Source organism: Salvelinus fontinalis, chromosome 35 (genome assembly GCF_029448725.1).
Source record: "Salvelinus fontinalis isolate EN_2023a chromosome 35, ASM2944872v1, whole genome shotgun sequence".
NCBI lineage: Eukaryota > Metazoa > Chordata > Actinopteri > Salmoniformes > Salmonidae > Salvelinus > Salvelinus fontinalis.
The window spans coordinates 38103606-38120896 of NC_074699.1; the positions used below are offsets into that span (position 1 = coordinate 38103606).

The 17291-nt window shown below is 43.8% G+C and overlaps 1 protein-coding gene across 1 annotated transcript in view; it reads left to right on the forward strand.

The window, feature by feature from the left end:
• LOC129834827 (insulin-like growth factor 1 receptor) overlaps nucleotides 1-17291 on the forward strand; it is a gene marked incomplete at its 3' end in the record, with an annotated part of 119229 nt that overhangs the window by 20239 nt on the left and 81699 nt on the right. Inside the window, 2 exon segments of the mRNA XM_055900127.1 lie at nucleotides 6711-7008; nucleotides 13854-13990. Of these exon segments, the coding sequence (XP_055756102.1) occupies nucleotides 6711-7008; nucleotides 13854-13990 (435 nt within the window).

Below are 17291 nucleotides of genomic sequence, written 5' to 3' on the forward strand. Positions count from 1 at the left end.
AGACACAGCTTGGCAGTAGTTGGCATTAGACACGGCTTGGCAGTAGTTAGCATTAGACACGGCTTGGCAGTAGTTGGCATTAGACACGGCTTGGCAGTAGTTGGCATTAGACACAGCTTGGCAGTAGTTGGCATTAGACACAGCTTGGCAGTAGTTGGCATTAGACACGGCTTGGCAGTAGTTAGCATTAGACACAGCTTGGCAGTAGTTAGCATTAGACACAGCTTGGCAGTAGTTAGCATTAGACACAGCTTGGCAGTAGTTAGCATTAGACACAGCTTGGCAGTAGTTAGCATTAGACACCTTGGCAGTAGTTAGCATTCGACACAGCTTGGCAGTAGTTAACATTAGACGCGGCTTGACAGTAGTTCTCTCTACCTGGCCCCTGAGTGCTGTAAGGCCTCTCTCTCTACCTGGCCCCTGAGTGCTGTAAGGCTTCTCTCTCTACCTGGCCCCTGAGTGCTGTAAGGCCTCTCTCTCCCTTCTCTCTCTACCTGGCCCCTGAGTGCTGTAAGGCCTCTCTCTGCCTTCTCTCTCTACCTGGCCCCTGAGTGCTGTAAGGCCTCTCTCTCTACCTGGCCCCTGAGTGCTGTAAGGCTTCTCTCTCTACCTGGCCCCTGAGTGCTGTAAGGCCTCTCTCTCCCTTCTCTCTCTACCTGGCCCCTGAGTGCTGTAAGGCCTCTCTCTCTACCTGGCCCCTGAGTGCTGTAAGGCCTCTCTCTGCCTCTCTCTCTACCTGGCCCCTGAGTGCTGTAAGGCCTCTCTCTGCCTTCTCTCTCTACCTGGCCCCTGAGTGCTGTAAGGCCTCTCTCTGCCTTCTCTCTCTACCTGGCCCCTGAGTGCTGTAAGGCCTCTCTATGCCTTCTCTCTCTACCTGGCCCCTGAGTGCTGTAAGGCTTCTCTCTCTACCTGGCCCCTGAGTGCTGTAAGGCCTCTCTCTGCCTTCTCTCTCTACCTGGCCCCTGAGTGCTGTAAGGCCTCTCTATGCCTTCTCTCTCTACCTGGCCCCTGAGTGCTGTAAGGCTTCTCTCTCTACCTGGCCCCTGAGTGCTGTAAGGCCTCTCTCTGCCTTCTCTCTCTACCTGGCCCCTGAGTGCTGGGCTGTAAGGCCTCTCTCTCTACCTGGCCCCTGAGTGCTGGGCTGTAAGGCCTCTCTCTCTCTACCTGGCCCCTGAGTGCTGGGCTGTAAGGCCTCTCTCTCTACCTGGCCCCTGAGTGCTGGGCTGTAAGGCCTCTCTCTCTACCTGGCCCCTGAGTGCTGTAAGGCCTCTCTCTGCCTTCTCTCTCTACCTGGCCCCTGAGTGCTGTAAGGCCTCTCTCTGCCTTCTCTCTCTACCTGGCCCCTGAGTGCTGTAAGGCCTCTCTCTGCCTTCTCTCTCTACCTGGCCCCTGAGTGCTGTAAGGCCTCTCTATGCCTTCTCTCTCTACCTGGCCCCTGAGTGCTGTAAGGCCTCTCTCTGCCTTCTCTCTCTACCTGGCCCCTGAGTGCTGTAAGGCCTCTCTATGCCTTCTCTCTCTACCTGGCCCCTGAGTGCTGTAAGGCTTCTCTCTCTACCTGGCCCCTGAGTGCTGTGCTGTAAGGCCTCTCTCTCTACCTGGCCCCTGAGTGCTGGGCTGTAAGGCCTCTCTCTCTACCTGGCCCCTGAGTGCTGGGCTGTAAGGCCTCTCTCTCTACCTGGCCCCTGAGTGCTGTAAGGCCTCTCTCTCCCTTCTCTCTCTACCTGGCCCCTGAGTGCTGTAAGGCCTCTCTCTCTACCTGGCCCCTGAGTGCTGTAAGGCCTCCCTCTGCCTTCTCTCTCTACCTGGCCCCTGAGTGCTGTAAGGCTTCTCTCTCTACCTGGCCCCTGAGTGCTGTAAGGCTTCTCTCTCTACCTGGCCCCTGAGTGCTGTAAGGCTTCTCTCTCTACCTGGCCCCTGAGTGCTGTGCTGTAAGGCCTCTCTCTCTGCCTTCCCCCCCCTGATGTAGAGGTGACAGGTAGCATGACAGACTGTTTCCAGCAGGTAGAAAGTGATGACCTCAGGTGAGTTCCCACAGTCCAGGGAGATGACACAGCAGATAATGACAGAGAGAGACCTGCACCTGCAGGTAGGAGGAGGCATGACCCCGTGTGGGGTCACCTGATATGAAAATGGGGGCGTGGGACAATGTTCTAAATCCTCCCCCTAAAAATAAATTACATACATTTATATATTAGTACCAGTCAAAGTTTGGACACACCTACTCATTAAAGTATTTTTACTATTTTCTACTTTAACTTTAAGTGCACGTTGTGATTTTTTTATTTAATTTAACCGTTCCTGACCCTGTGACCAGAAACAAGCTACATAGGGGCAATACCAGAATAAATGATCTCGTGATTCTGTCTCTTCGAGGATAAATCTACAGAGCTGAGATTGTTGTACGCCCCATATAAACTCAGCAACAAAAAGAACCGTCCTCTCACTGTCAACTGTGTTTGTTTTCAGCAAACTTAACGTGTGTAAATATTTGTATGAACATAAGATTCAACAACTGAGACAAACTGAACAAGTTCCACAGACATGTGACTAACAGAAATTGAATAATGTGTCCCTGAGCAAAGGGGGGGTCAAAATCAAAAGTAACAGTCAGTATCTGGTGTGGCCACCAGCTGCATTAAGTACTGCAGTGCATCTCCTCCTCATGGACTGCACCAGATTTGCCAGTTCTTGCTGTGAGGTGTTATCCCACTCTTCCACCAAGGCACCTGCAAATTCCCAGACATTTCTGGGGGGAACGGTCCTAGCCCTCCAATCCAACAGGTCCTAGACGTGCTCAATGGGAGATCCAGGCACTTCGCTGGCCATGGCAGAACACTGACATTCCTGTCTTGTGGAAATCATGCACAGAACGAGCAGTATGGCTGGTGGCATTGTCATGCTGGAGGGTCATGTCAGGATGAGCCTGCAGGAAGGGTACCACATGAGGGAGGAGGATGTCTTCCCTGTAACGCACAGCGTTGAGATTTCCTGCAATGACAACAAGCTCAGTCCGATGATGCTGTGACACACCGCCCCAGACCACGACGGACCCTCCACCTCCAAATCGATCCCGCTCCAGAGTACAGGCCTCGGTGTAACGCTCATTCCTTTGACGATAAATGCGAATCCGACCATCAGCCCTGGTGAGACTAAACCGCGACTCGTCAGTGAAGAGCACTTTTTGCCTGTCCTGTCTGGTCCAGCGACGGTGGGTTTGTGCCCATAGGCGGCGTTGTTTCCGGTGATGTCTGGTGAGGACCTGCCTTACAACAGGCCTACAAGCCCTCAGTCCATCCTCTCTCAGCCTATTGCGGACAGTCTGAGTACTGATGGAGGGATTGTGCATACCTGGTGTAACTCGGGCAGTTGTTGCCATCCTGTACCTGTCCCGCAGGTGTGATGTTCGGATGTACCGATCCTGTGCAGGTGTTACACGTGTTCTGCGACTGCGAGGACGATAAGCTGTCCGTCCTGTCTCCCTGTAGCGCTGTCTTAGGCGTCTCACTCCACGGACATTGCAATTTATTGCCCTGGCCACATCTGCAGTCCTCATGCCTTCTTGCAGCATGCCTAAGGCACGTTCACACACTGAGCAGGGACCCTGGGCATCTTTCTTATGGTGTTTTTCAGAGTCAGTAGAAAGGCCTCTTTAGTGTCCTAAGTTTTCATAACTGTGACCTTAATTGCCTACCGTCTGTAAGCTGTTAGTGTCTTAACGACCGTTCCACAGGTACATGTTCATTAGTTGTTTATGGTTCATTGAACAAGCATGGGAAACAGTGTTTAAACCCTTTATCATGAAGATCTGTGAAGTTATTTGGATTTTTAAGAATGATCTTTGAAAGAGGGTCTTGTATAGCATTCTGTTGGTGGCAAGAATATTATATAATTTAAATTGAAGACCTCGAAGTGTTGAATCAAGTGTTGTTTTGTACCAGTTCATAAACCACGAAATCTCTTTCCTTTTATTTTGCCATCTGTGGCGCAGCTGTCAACATTTTAGTCCTCAGATGGAGGTGGTATACGTTTCTGTTTATGCCAGTTTGTCTGAAAGTAATTAAAGAGCAGCAGTAAAATAACAATAATGAGCCTATATACAGGGGGGTACTGAGTCAATGTGCAGGGGCACCGGTTAGTAATGAGACTATATACAGGGGGGTACTGAGTCAATGTGCAGGGGCACCGGTTAGTAATGAGCCTATGTACAGGGGGGTACTGAGTCAATGTGCAGGGGCACCGGTTAGTAATGAGCCTATATACAGGGGGGTACTGAGTCAATGTGCAGGGGCACCGGTTAGTAATGAGCCTATATACAGGGGGGTACTGAGTCAATGTGCAGGGGCACCGGTTAGTAATGAGCCTATATACAGGGGGGTACTGAGTCAATGTGCAGGGGCACCGGTTAGTAATGAGCCTATATACAGGGGGGTACTGAGTCAATGTGCAGGGGCACCGGTTAGTAATGAGCCTATATACAGGGGGGTACTGAGTCAATGTGCAGGGGCACCGGTTAGTAATGAGACTATATACAGGGGGGTACTGAGTCAATGTGCAGGGGCACCGGTTAGTAATGAGACTATATACAGGGGGTACTGAGTCAATGTGCAGGGGCACCGGTTAGTAATGAGCCTATATACAGGGGGGTACTGAGTCAATGTGCAGGGGCACCGGTTAGTAATGAGCCTATATACAGGGGGGTACTGAGTCAATGTGCAGGGGCACCGGTTAGTAATGAGCCTATATACAGGGGGGTACTGAGTCAATGTGCAGGGGCACCGGTTAGTAATGAGCCTATATACAGGGGGGTACTGAGTCAATGTGCAGGGGCACCGGTTAGTAATGAGACTATATACAGGGGGGTACTGAGTCAATGTGCAGGGGCACCGGTTAGTAATGAGCCTATATACAGGGGGTACTGAGTCAATGTGCAGGGGCACCGTCTATTTGAGGTAATATGTACATGTAGGTGTAGTTATTAAAGTGACTATGCATAGATAATAACAGAGAGTAGCAGCGGCGTAAAAGAGGAGGTCGGGGGGGCAATGCAAATAGTCTGGGAAGCTATTAGATGTTCAGGAGTCTTATGGCTTGGGGGGGTAGAAGCTGTTTAGAAGCCTCTTGGACCTAGACATCTAGACAAAAATCGGACATGTTGACTGGATACACAAGATGTGTATCTTTGATTTGCTGTATTGGACAAATGGTCGTTGTGTTCGATAAAGTCCTTTATATCCCAAAACATTCAATTGTTGCGCTTGATTCAGTGATCCACCTGTTTCCCTCGTTCAAAATGCATACAAAGGAATCCCAAAAGTTACCAATAAACTTTGTCCAAACAAGTCAAGCAATGTTTCTAATCAATCCTCAGGTACCCTAATATGTAAATAAACAATAAAATTGAAGACTGAGAATAGTATGTTCTTTACCGGAGATAAATAACGAAGTGCGCACCCTCATCCATGCGCGCAACAATACTACAGTCAAAATGGGAGCCACCTAGAAAAACTAGAAATTCTAGCTAATTTAAAAAAAAAAACAGCCTGAAACTCTTTCTAAAGACTGTTGACATCTAGTGCAGTTCCTATGGCTTCCAATCTGGGAAGTATTCCTTTGATTCTCCCATAGACAGCCATTTCAATGAGTGGTGATCTCCTCAAATAAAAAACCCATTCCGGATGGATTCTCCTCGGGTTTTCTCCTGCCATATCAGTTCTGTTATACTCACAGATATTATTTTAACAGTTTTAGAAACGTTTGAGTTTTCTTTCCAATACTACCAATTATATGCATATCCTAGCTTCTGGGCCTGAGTAACAGGCAGTTTATTTTGGGCACGTCATTCATCCGAATTTCCGAATACTGCCCCCTATCCCTAAAAAGTTGAGAGAACTTGTCATCAACATATATTGACACTTTTGTTTTTATCCCCTGGATTTCTAACCATTGATATTATTGTTGGATCTAATTTGAATAGCTAGAATTTCAATGGCCATAATAAATAGATATGGAGACAATGGACAGCCTTGTTTTACTCCTCTTAAAAGCTCAATACTTTCTGAGAAATAAAATAGTAAATAATGGTTACATCTGGGGTTGCTGTACATAACTTTAACCCAACGTATAAGAGATTCACCGAAATTAAAGTAAATCAGGCATTTGTAAATCTAGTCGTACTTTATCAAACACCTTTTCACACAGGTCTTTCTGTAAATGTGTTAATTTTACATTATTATTATTACTATTTGGAAAGAAATCCTTAGTTAACATGATTCAGTGGAAATGGAGGAGACAAAACATGTTGCTTCTTCTTTCAAAATATAGTTTGACGAATCATGGACGACTCCATTTGTAATGAGTTTCTCTCAATTCTTTTTGGTAGCATTTCTATGTTGAAGATTCAATATTTATTTTTGCATTTTCCCCCATTTTCCCATCCAATTCGCTTTATTTTTGTAATACATTACACTTGATCGTTCTTGAATAAGTTCCTCCATTTCTTTTTGTGCCTCTACAGTTTCCGTCGACTCTGTTACTTCCTCTTTAGTCTCTTTCCCCCTAAACTGCTTTAGTTTTTAATGATGAGTGTTGTATTGAATGGCCTCTAAAAGTACATTTCAGTGTCCCATACAATATGGGGATCTGCTGTATCTGTGTTGTGCTGAATGTCAAGTCATTAACTGTCTTCTCCCTCTGTCTCTCCGTCTCTCTAGTGTGTCCTGATAAGTGCCATGCGTGTACGTGGGATGGTGAGTGTTGTCATGGCCAGTGTCTGGGTAGCTGTACTGAGCCTAACACTGATACGTCGTGCGCTGCCTGTCTCCACTACTACCACGAGGGGCGCTGCGTTCCAGACTGTCCCCCCGATACCTATAAGTTTGAAGGCTGGCGCTGCGTCACCCTGGACTTCTGCTCCAGCGTCCACCTGCCCGACTTCGACCGCTTCGTCATTCACAGAAGAGAGTGCATGTCTGACTGTCCTTCTGGGTTCACACGCAACAAGAGCAAGAGGTGAGTGGGGTTTGTCTTCTTCAAACTGTCCAGCAGATGGAGACAGGGGCTATTATATCGCCTTTCTCTAATACTTGTCATTCAGATCTGTGGGATCAACAGTGCTCCTTAGTCTGAGTCCTGAGTCCTCATAGGTGTTGGGTTGTACTGCTAATCAAATCAAATGTTATTTGTCACATGCCCCGAGTACAACAGGTGTAGACATTACAGTTAAATGCTTACTTACAAGCCCTTAAAACAATGCAGTTTTAAGAAAAATAAGTGTTAAAGTATTTACAAAAATAATCTGAATAAAAAAATAAATGAAAAATAACAAATTAAAAAGCAACAATAAAATAACAGTATCAATTTATACAGGGGGTATAGAGTCAATGTGCGGGGAATGTTAGTCGAAGTAATTGAGGTAATATGTACATGTAGGTAGAGTTAAAGTGACTATGCATAGATAATAAACAGAGTAGCAGCAGTGTAAGAATTGGGGGGGGGGGGCAATGCAATTAGTCCAGGTAGTCATTTGATTAGATGTTCAGGAGTCTTATGGCTAGGGGGTAGAAGCTGTTTAGAAGCCTCTTGGACATAGACTTGGCGCTCCGGTACTGCTTGCCGTGCGGTAGCAGAGAGAACAGTCTGTCTTGGGTGACTGGAGTCTTTGGCAATTTTTGGGACCTTCCTCTGTCACCGCCTGGTATAGAGGTCCTGGATGGCAGGAAGCTTGGCCCCAGTGATGTACTGGTCCATACACACTACCCTCTGTAGTGCCTTGCGGTCGGAGGCCGAGCAGTTGCTATACCAGGCGGTGATGCAACCAGTCAGGATGCTCTCGATGGTGCAGCTGTAGAACTTTTTGAGGATCTGAGGACCAATACTTAATCTTTTCAGTTTCCTGAGGAAATGGGTTTTGTCGTGCCCTCTTCACGACTGTCTTGGTGTACTTGGACCATGATAGTTTGTTGGTGATGTGGACGCCAAGGAGCTTGCCGCTCTCAACCTGCTCCACTACAGCCCCGTCGATGAGAAGGATGAGATTGTAGTCCACAATCATCACATTGAGGGAGAGGTTATCCTGGCACCACACTGCCAGGTCTCTGACCTCCTCCCTATAGGCTGTCTCGTTCTAGTCGGTGATCAGGTGTTGCGTCATCAGCAAACTTAATGATGGTGTTGGAGTCGTGCCTGGCCATGCAGTTATGGGTGAACAGGGAGTACAGGAGGGGACTGAGCACGCACCCCTGAGGGGCCCCAGTGTTGAGGATCAGTGTGGCAGATGTGTTGTTACCTACCCTTACCACCTGGGGGCGGCCCGTCAGGAAGTCCATTTGTTTTTGATCCAGTTGCAGAGGGAGGTGTTTAGTCCCAGGGTCCTTAAATTAGTGATGAGCTGTGAGGGCACGATGGTGTTGAACGCTGAGCTGTAGTCAATGAATAGCATTCTCACGTAGGTGTTCCTTTTGTCCAGGTGGGAAAGGGCAGTGTGGAGTGCAATAGAGATTGTGTCATCTGTGGATCTGTTGGGGCGGTATGCAAATTGGAGTGGGTCTAGGGTTTCTGGGATGATTGTGTTGATGTGAGCCATGACCAGCCTTTCAAAGCACTTCATAGCTACGGACGTGAGTGCCACGGGTCGGTAGTCATTTAGGCAGGTTACCTTGGTGTTCTTGGGCACAGGGACTATGGTGGTCTGCTTGAAACATGTTGGTATTACAGACTCGGAGAGGTTGAAAATGTCAGTGAAGACACTTGCCAGTTGGTCAACGCATGCTCGGAGTACACGTCCTGGTAATCTGTCTGGCCCTGCAGCCTTGTGAATGTTGACCTATTTTAAAGGTCTTACTCATCGGTTATGGAGAGCGTGATCACACAGTCGTCCAGAACAGCTGACGCTCTCATGCATGCTTCAGTGTTGCTTGCCTCGACGCGAGCATAGAAGTAATTTAGCTCGTCTGGTAGGCTTGTGTCACTGGGCAGATCGCGGCTGTGCTTCCCTTTGTAGTCAGTAATAGTTTGCAAGCCCTGCCACATCGGAGCCGGTGTAGTACGATTCGATCTTAGTCCTGTATTGATGCTTTGCCTGTTTGATGGTTCTTCAGAGGGCATAGCGGGATTTCTTAGAAGCTTCTGGGTTAGAGTCCCGCTCCTTGAAAGCGGCAGCTCTACCCTTTAGCTCAGTGTGGATGTTGCCTGTAATCCATGGCTTCTGGTTGAGGTATGTACGTACAGTCGCTGTGATGACTACTTCATCGATGCACTTGTTGATGAAGCCAATGACTGATGTGGTGTACTCCTCAATGCCATTGGAAGAATCCCGGAACATTATCCAGTCTGTGCTAGCAAAACAGTCTTGTAGCATAGCATCCGCTTCATCTGATAACTTCAGTATTGAGCGAGTCACTGGTACTTCCTGCTTTAGTTTTTGCTTGTAAGCAGGAATCAGGAGGATAGAATTATGGTCAGATTTTCCAAATGGAGGGTGAGGGAGAGCTTTGTACATTTCCCTGTGTGGAGTAAAGATGGTCTAGATTTATTCCCCTCTGATTGCACACGTAATGCTCTGGTAGAAATGAGGTACAACAGATTTAAGTTTCCCTGCATTAAAGTCCCCGGCCACTAGGAGCGCCTCCTCTGGATGAGCATGTTCTTGTTTGCTTATGACCTTCTACAGCTGGTTGAGTGGCCTCATACAGCTGGTTGAGTGGCCTCATACAGCTGGTTGAGTGGCCTCATACAGCTGGTTGAGTGGCCTCATACAGCTGGTTGAGTGGCCTCATACAGCTGGTTGAGTGGCCTCATACAGCTGGTTGAGTGGCCTCATACAGCTGGTTGAGTGGCCTCATACAGCTGGTTGAGTGGCCTCATACAGCTGGTTGAGTGGCCTCATACAGCTGGTTGAGTGGCCTCATACAGCTGGTTGAGTGGCCTCATACAGCTGGTTGAGTGGCCTCATACAGCTGGTTGAGTGGCCTCATACAGCTGGTTGAGTGGCCTCATACAGCTGGTTGAGTGGCCTCATACAGCTGGTTGAGTGGCCTCATACAGCTGGTTGAGTGGCCTCATACAGCTGGTTGAGTGCGGTCTTATTGCCAGCATCAGTTTGTGGTGGTAAATAGACAGCTACGAAAAATCATTCGTGTGGTCTAAAGCTTATCATGAGGTACTCTACCTCAGGCGAGCAATACCTCGAGACTTCCTTAATATTAGATTTCGTGCACCAGCAGTTATTTATAAATAGACACTGACCGGAGGCAACTGTTCTAGCCGACGCAGCGAAAACCCAGCCAGCTGTATCTTGTCCATGTTATTGTTCAGCCACGCCTCGGTGAAACATAAGATATTACAGTTTTAATGTCCTATTGGAAGGTTAGTCTTGATTGGAGCTCATCTATTTTATTATCCAATGATTGCACGTTGGCTAATAGGACTGATGGTAGAGGCAGATTCTCGCCGTCGGATCCTTACAAGGCATCCCGACCTAGGTCCCCGATGTCCCCTTCTCTTCTTCATGCGAATAACAGGGATGTGGGTCTTGTCGGGTAAATCCTTCACGTCTGACTCGTTTCAAAAAAACGTATTTGACCAGTACGAGGTGAGTAATCGCTGTCCTGATTTCCAGAAGCTCTTTTCGGGCATAAGAGACGGTGGCAGAAACATTATGTACAAAATAAGTTACAAATAATGCGGAAAAACGCACAATTTATTAGGAGCCAGTAAAACGGCAGCCATCTCCTCCGGCGCCATCTCAGGACAGACTCTGATATACAGTACCAGTCAAAAGTTTGGACACACCTACTCATTCAAGGGTTTTTCTTTATTTTACTATTTTCTACATTGTTGAATAATAGTGAAGACATCAAAACTATGAAATAACACATGGAATCATGTAGTAACCAAAAAAGTGTTAAACTGATAAAAATATTTTTTTGTTTCATCAAAGTAGACACCATTTGCCTTAATGACAGCTTTGCACACTCTTGGCATTCTCTCAACCAGCTTCATGAGGAATGCGTTTCCAACATTCTTGAAGGAGTTCCCACATATGCTGAACACGTGTTGGCTGCTTTTCCTTCACTCTGCGGTCCGACTCATCCCAAACCATCTCAATATGGTTGAGGTCGGGTGATTGTGGAGGCCAGGTCATCTGATGCAGCACTCCATCACTCTCCTTCTTGGTCAAATAGCCCTTACACAGCCTGGAGATGTGTTAGGTCATTGTCCTGTTGGAAAACAAATGATAGTCCCACTAAGCCCAAACCAGATGGGATGGCGTATCACTGCAGAATGCATCATAACACCTCCTCAATGCTTTACGGTGGGAAACACACATGCGGAGATCCTCCGTGTCTCACACGGCTGTTGGAACCAGAAGTCTCACATTTGGATTCCAAACCAAAGGACAAATTTCTACCAGTCTAATGTCCATTGGTCGTGTTTCTTGGCCCAAGCAAGTCTCTTCTTCTTATTGGTGTCCTTTTAGTAGTGGTTTCTTTGCAGCAATTCGACCATGAAGGCCTGATTCACATAGTCTCCTCTGAACAGTTGATGTTAAGATGTGTCTGTTACTTGAACTCTGTGAAGCATTTATTTGGGCTGTAATCTGAGGTGCAGTGAAATCTAATGAACTTATCCTCTGCAGCAGAAGTAACTCTGGGTCTTCCATTCCTGTGGCGGTCCTCATGAGAGACAGTTTCATCTTATCCTCTGCAGCAGAAGTAACTCTGGGTCTTCCATTCCTGTGGCGGTCCTCATGAGAGACAGTTTCATCTTATCCTCTGCAGCAGAAGTAACTCTGGGTCTTCCATTCCTGTGGTGGTCCTCATGAGAGACAGTTTCATCTTATCCTCTGCAGCAGAAAGTAACTCTGGGTCTTCCATTCCTGTGGCGGTCCTCATGAGAGACAGTTTCATCTTATCCTCTGCAGCAGAAAGTAACTCTGGGTCTTCCATTCCTGTGGCGGTCCTCAGAATCTCAAATATATTTTGATTTTGTTTAACACTGTTTTGGTTACTACATGATTCCATTTTGTAATTTTATTTGATTATTATTTATTATTTTATTCTAGAATGTAGAAACTAGTAAAAATAAAGAAAAACCCTTGAATGAGTAGGTGTTGTAAACCGTTTGACCTGTAGTGAATATCCACAGCTATCCCCTCCATCCTTTTCTCCCATTTCTCTCTCAATGCAACATGTTGGTTTCATGAGCTGAACTAAACCCAGAAATGTTTTCACACAACACAATGCCACACACGTCATGTTTTGAGGGAGTTTGTGTGCAATTGGCATGCTGACTGCAGGAATGTCCACCAGAGCTGTTGCCAGAGAATTTAATGTTAATTTCGCTACCATAAGATGCCTCCAACATCGTTTTAGAGAATTTGGCAGTACATCCAACCGGCCTCATAAACGGAGTCCACGTGTAACCACGGCAGCCCGTGACCTCCACATCCGGCTTCTTCACCTGTGGGGTCGTCTGAGACCAGCCGGACAGCTGATGAAACTGTGGGTTTGCACCACCGAATAATTTTCTGCACAAACTGTAAGAAACTGTCTCGGATACTCATCTGCGTGCTCGTCTTCCTCACCAGGGTTGTGACCTGACTGCAGTTCAGCGCGGTAACTGACTTCAGTGGGTAAATGCTCGTCTTCCTCACCAGGGTCTTGACCTGACTGCAGTTCAGCGCGGTAACTGACTTCAGTGGGTAAATGCTCGTCTTCCTCACCAGGGTCTTGACCTGACTGCAGTTCAGCGCGGTAACTGACTTCAGTGGGTAAATGCTCGTCTTCCTCACCAGGGTCTTGACCTGACTGCAGTTCAGCGCGGTAACTGACTTCAGTGGGTAAATGCTCACGTTCTATGGCCACTGGCCCGCTGGAGACGTGTGCTCTTCACAGATTAATCCTGGTTTGAACTGTACCGGGCAGATGGCAGACAAGGTGTGGGCGAGCGGGGTTATGGCTGTGAACAGAGTGCCCCATGGTGGGGTTATGGCTGTGGGCAAATTGAATGCGCAGAGATACCATGGCGAGGTCCTGATCAACTCTATGTGAAGGAGATGTTTCGCGCTACACGAGGCAGATGGTGGTCACACCAGATACTGACTGGTTTTCATGAGGCAAACGGCGGTCACACCAGATACTGACTGGTTTTCACGAGGCTAAATGGTCACACCAGATACTGACTGGTTTTCACGAGGTAAACGGCGGTCACACCAGATACTGACTGGTTTTCACGAGGTAAACGGCGGTCACACCAGATACTGACTGGTTTTCACGAGGTAAACGGCGGTCACACCAGATACTGACTGGTTTTCACGAGGTAAACGGCGGTCACACCAGATACTGACTGGTTTTCACGAGGTAAACGGCGGTCACACCAGATACTGACTGGTTTTCACGAGGCAAACGGCGGTCACACCAGATACTGACTGGTTTTCACGAGGTAAACGGCGGTCACACCAGATACTGACTGGTTTTCACGAGGCAAACGGCGGTCACACCAGATACTGACTGGTTTTCACGAGGTAAACGGCGGTCACACCAGATACTGACTGGTTTTCACGAGGCAAACGGCGGTCACACCAGATACTGACTGGTTTTCTGATCCACACCCCTGCCTTTTTTAAACAGGTATCTTTAACCAACAGATGCATATCTGTATTCCCAGTCATGTGACATCCATAGATTAGGGCCTAATGAATTTGTTTCAATTGACTGATTTCCTAATATGAAGTGTAACTCAGTAAAATCTTTGAATATTTGTTGGTTGCGTTTTTGTATATTTTTGTTCAGTATACCTTGGTATGTTTTACGTCTGACTGTTTCTTTCCCTGTCCCACTCTCCCCCATCTCCAGTATGTTCTGCAGTGCGTGTGACGGGCTGTGTGATAAGATCTGTGACGAGAAGGTCATTGACTCCGTGGACGCGGCCCAGTCTCTGAAGGGATGTACCGTCATCAAGGGCAACCTACAAATCAACATCCGCAGAGGACGTAAGTACCTGTTATAGTAGGGTATATTATATATATATATATAGCACTACCTGTTATAGTAGGGTATATTATATATATATATAGCACTACCTGTTATAGTAGGGTATATTATTATTATTATAGCACTACCTGTTATAGTAGGGTATATTATATATAGCACTACCTGTTATAGTAGGGTATATTAAATATAGCACTACCTGTTATAGTAGGGTATATTATATATAGCACTACCTGTTATAGTAGGGTATATTATATATAGCACTACCTGTTATAGTAGGGTATATTATATATAGCACTACCTGTTATAGTAGGGTATATAATATATAGCACTACCTGTTATAGTAGGGTATATTATATATAGCACTACCTGTTATAGTAGGGTATATTATATATAGCACTACCTGTTATAGTAGGGTATATTATATATAGCACTACCTGTTATAGTAGGGTATATTATATATAGCACTACCTGTTATAGTAGGGTATATTATATATATAGCACTACCTGTTATAGTAGGGTATATGATTATATATAGCACTACCTGTTATAGTAGGGTATATTATATATATAGCACTACCTGTTATAGTAGGGTATATGATTATTATTATAGCACTACCTGTTATAGTAGGGTATATGATTATTATATATAGCACTACCTGTTATAGTAGGGTATATGATTATTATATATAGCACTACCTGTTATAGTAGGGTATATGATTATTATATATAGCACTACCTGTTATAGTAGGGTATATGATTATTATATATAGCACTACCTGTTATAGTAGGGTATATGATTATTATATATAGCACTACCTGTTATAGTAGGGTATATTATTATATATAGCACTACCTGTTATAGTAGGGTATATTATATATATATAGCACTACCTGTTATAGTAGGGTATATGATTATATATAGCACTACCTGTTATAGTAGGGTATATGATTATTATTATAGCACTACCTGTTATAGTAGGGTATATTATATAAAGCACTACCTGTTATAGTAGGGTATATAATATATAGCACTACCTGTTATAGTAGGGTATATTATTATATATAGCACTACCTGTTATAGTAGGGTATATTATTATATATAGCACTACCTGTTATAGTAGGGTATATGATTATATATAGCACTACCTGTTATAGTAGGGTATATGATTATATATAGCACTACCTGTTATAGTAGGGTATATTATATATATATAGCACTACCTGTTATAGTAGGGTATATGATTATATATAGCACTACCTGTTATAGTAGGGTATATGATTATTATTATAGCACTACCTGTTATAGTAGGGTATATTATATAAAGCACTACCTGTTATAGTAGGGTATATAATATATAGCACTACCTGTTATAGTAGGGTATATTATATAGCACCACCTGTTATAGTAGGGTATATTATTATATATAGCACTACCTGTTATAGTAGGGTATATTATATAGCACTACCTGTTATAGTAGGGTATATTATTATTATAGCACTACCTGTTATAGTAGGGTATATAATATATAGCACTACCTGTTATAGTAGGGTATATTATATATAGCACTACCTGTTATAGTAGGGTATATTATATATAGCACTACCTGTTATAGTAGGGTATATTATATATAGCACTACCTGTTATAGTAGGGTATATTATATATAGCACTACCTGTTATAGTAGGGTATATTATATATAGCACTACCTGTTATAGTAGGGTATATTATATATAGCACTACCTGTTATAGTAGGGTATATTATATATATATATAGCACTACCTGTTATAGTAGGGTATATTATATATATATAGCACTACCTGTTATAGTAGGGTATATTATATATATAGCACTACCTGTTATAGTAGGGTATATGATTATATATAGCACTACCTGTTATAGTAGGGTATATGATTATTATTATAGCACTACCTGTTATAGTAGGGTATATTATATATAGCACTACCTGTTATAGTAGGGTATATTATATATAGCACTACCTGTTATAGTAGGGTATATTATATATAGCACTACCTGTTATAGTAGGGTATATTATATATAGCACTACCTGTTATAGTAGGGTATATTATATATATATAGCACTACCTGTTATAGTAGGGTATATTATATATATATATAGCACTACCTGTTATAGTAGGGTATATTATATATATATATAGCACTACCTGTTATAGTAGGGTATATTATATATATAGCACTACCTGTTATAGTAGGGTATATGATTATATATAGCACTACCTGTTATAGTAGGGTATATGATTATTATTATAGCACTACCTGTTATAGTAGGGTATATTATATCTAGCACTACCTGTTATAGTAGGGTATATAATATATAGCACTACCTGTTATAGTAGGGTATATTATTATATATAGCACTACCTGTTATAGTAGGGTATATTATATAGCACTACCTGTTATAGTAGGGTATATTATTATTATAGCACTACCTGTTATAGTAGGGTATATTATTATATATAGCACTACCTGTTATAGTAGGGTATATGATTATACATAGCACTACCTGTTATAGTAGGGTATATGATTATATATAGCACTACCTGTTATAGTAGGGTATATTATATAGCACTACCTGTTATAGTAGGGTATATTATATATAGCACTACCTGTTATAGTAGGGTATATTATATATAGCACTACCTGTTATAGTAGGGTATATTATATATAGCACTACCTGTTATAGTAGGGTATATTATATATATATATAGCACTACCTGTTATAGTAGGGTATATTATATATATATATAGCACTACCTGTTATAGTAGGGTATATTATATATATATATAGCACTACCTGTTATAGTAGGGTATATTATATATATAGCACTACCTGTTATAGTAGGGTATATGATTATATATAGCACTACCTGTTATAGTAGGGTATATTATATATATATATAGCACTACCTGTTATAGTAGGGTATATTATATATATAGCACTACCTGTTATAGTAGGGTATATTATATATATATAGCACTACCTGTTATAGTAGGGTATATGATTATATATAGCACTACCTGTTATAGTAGGGTATATGATTATTATTATAGCACTACCTGTTATAGTAGGGTATATTATATAAAGCACTACCTGTTATAGTAGGGTATATAATATATAGCACTACCTGTTATAGTAGGGTATATAATATATAGCACTACCTGTTATAGTAGGGTATATTATTATATATAGCACTACCTGTTATAGTAGGGTATATTATATAGCACTACCTGTTATAGTAGGGTATATTATTATTATAGCA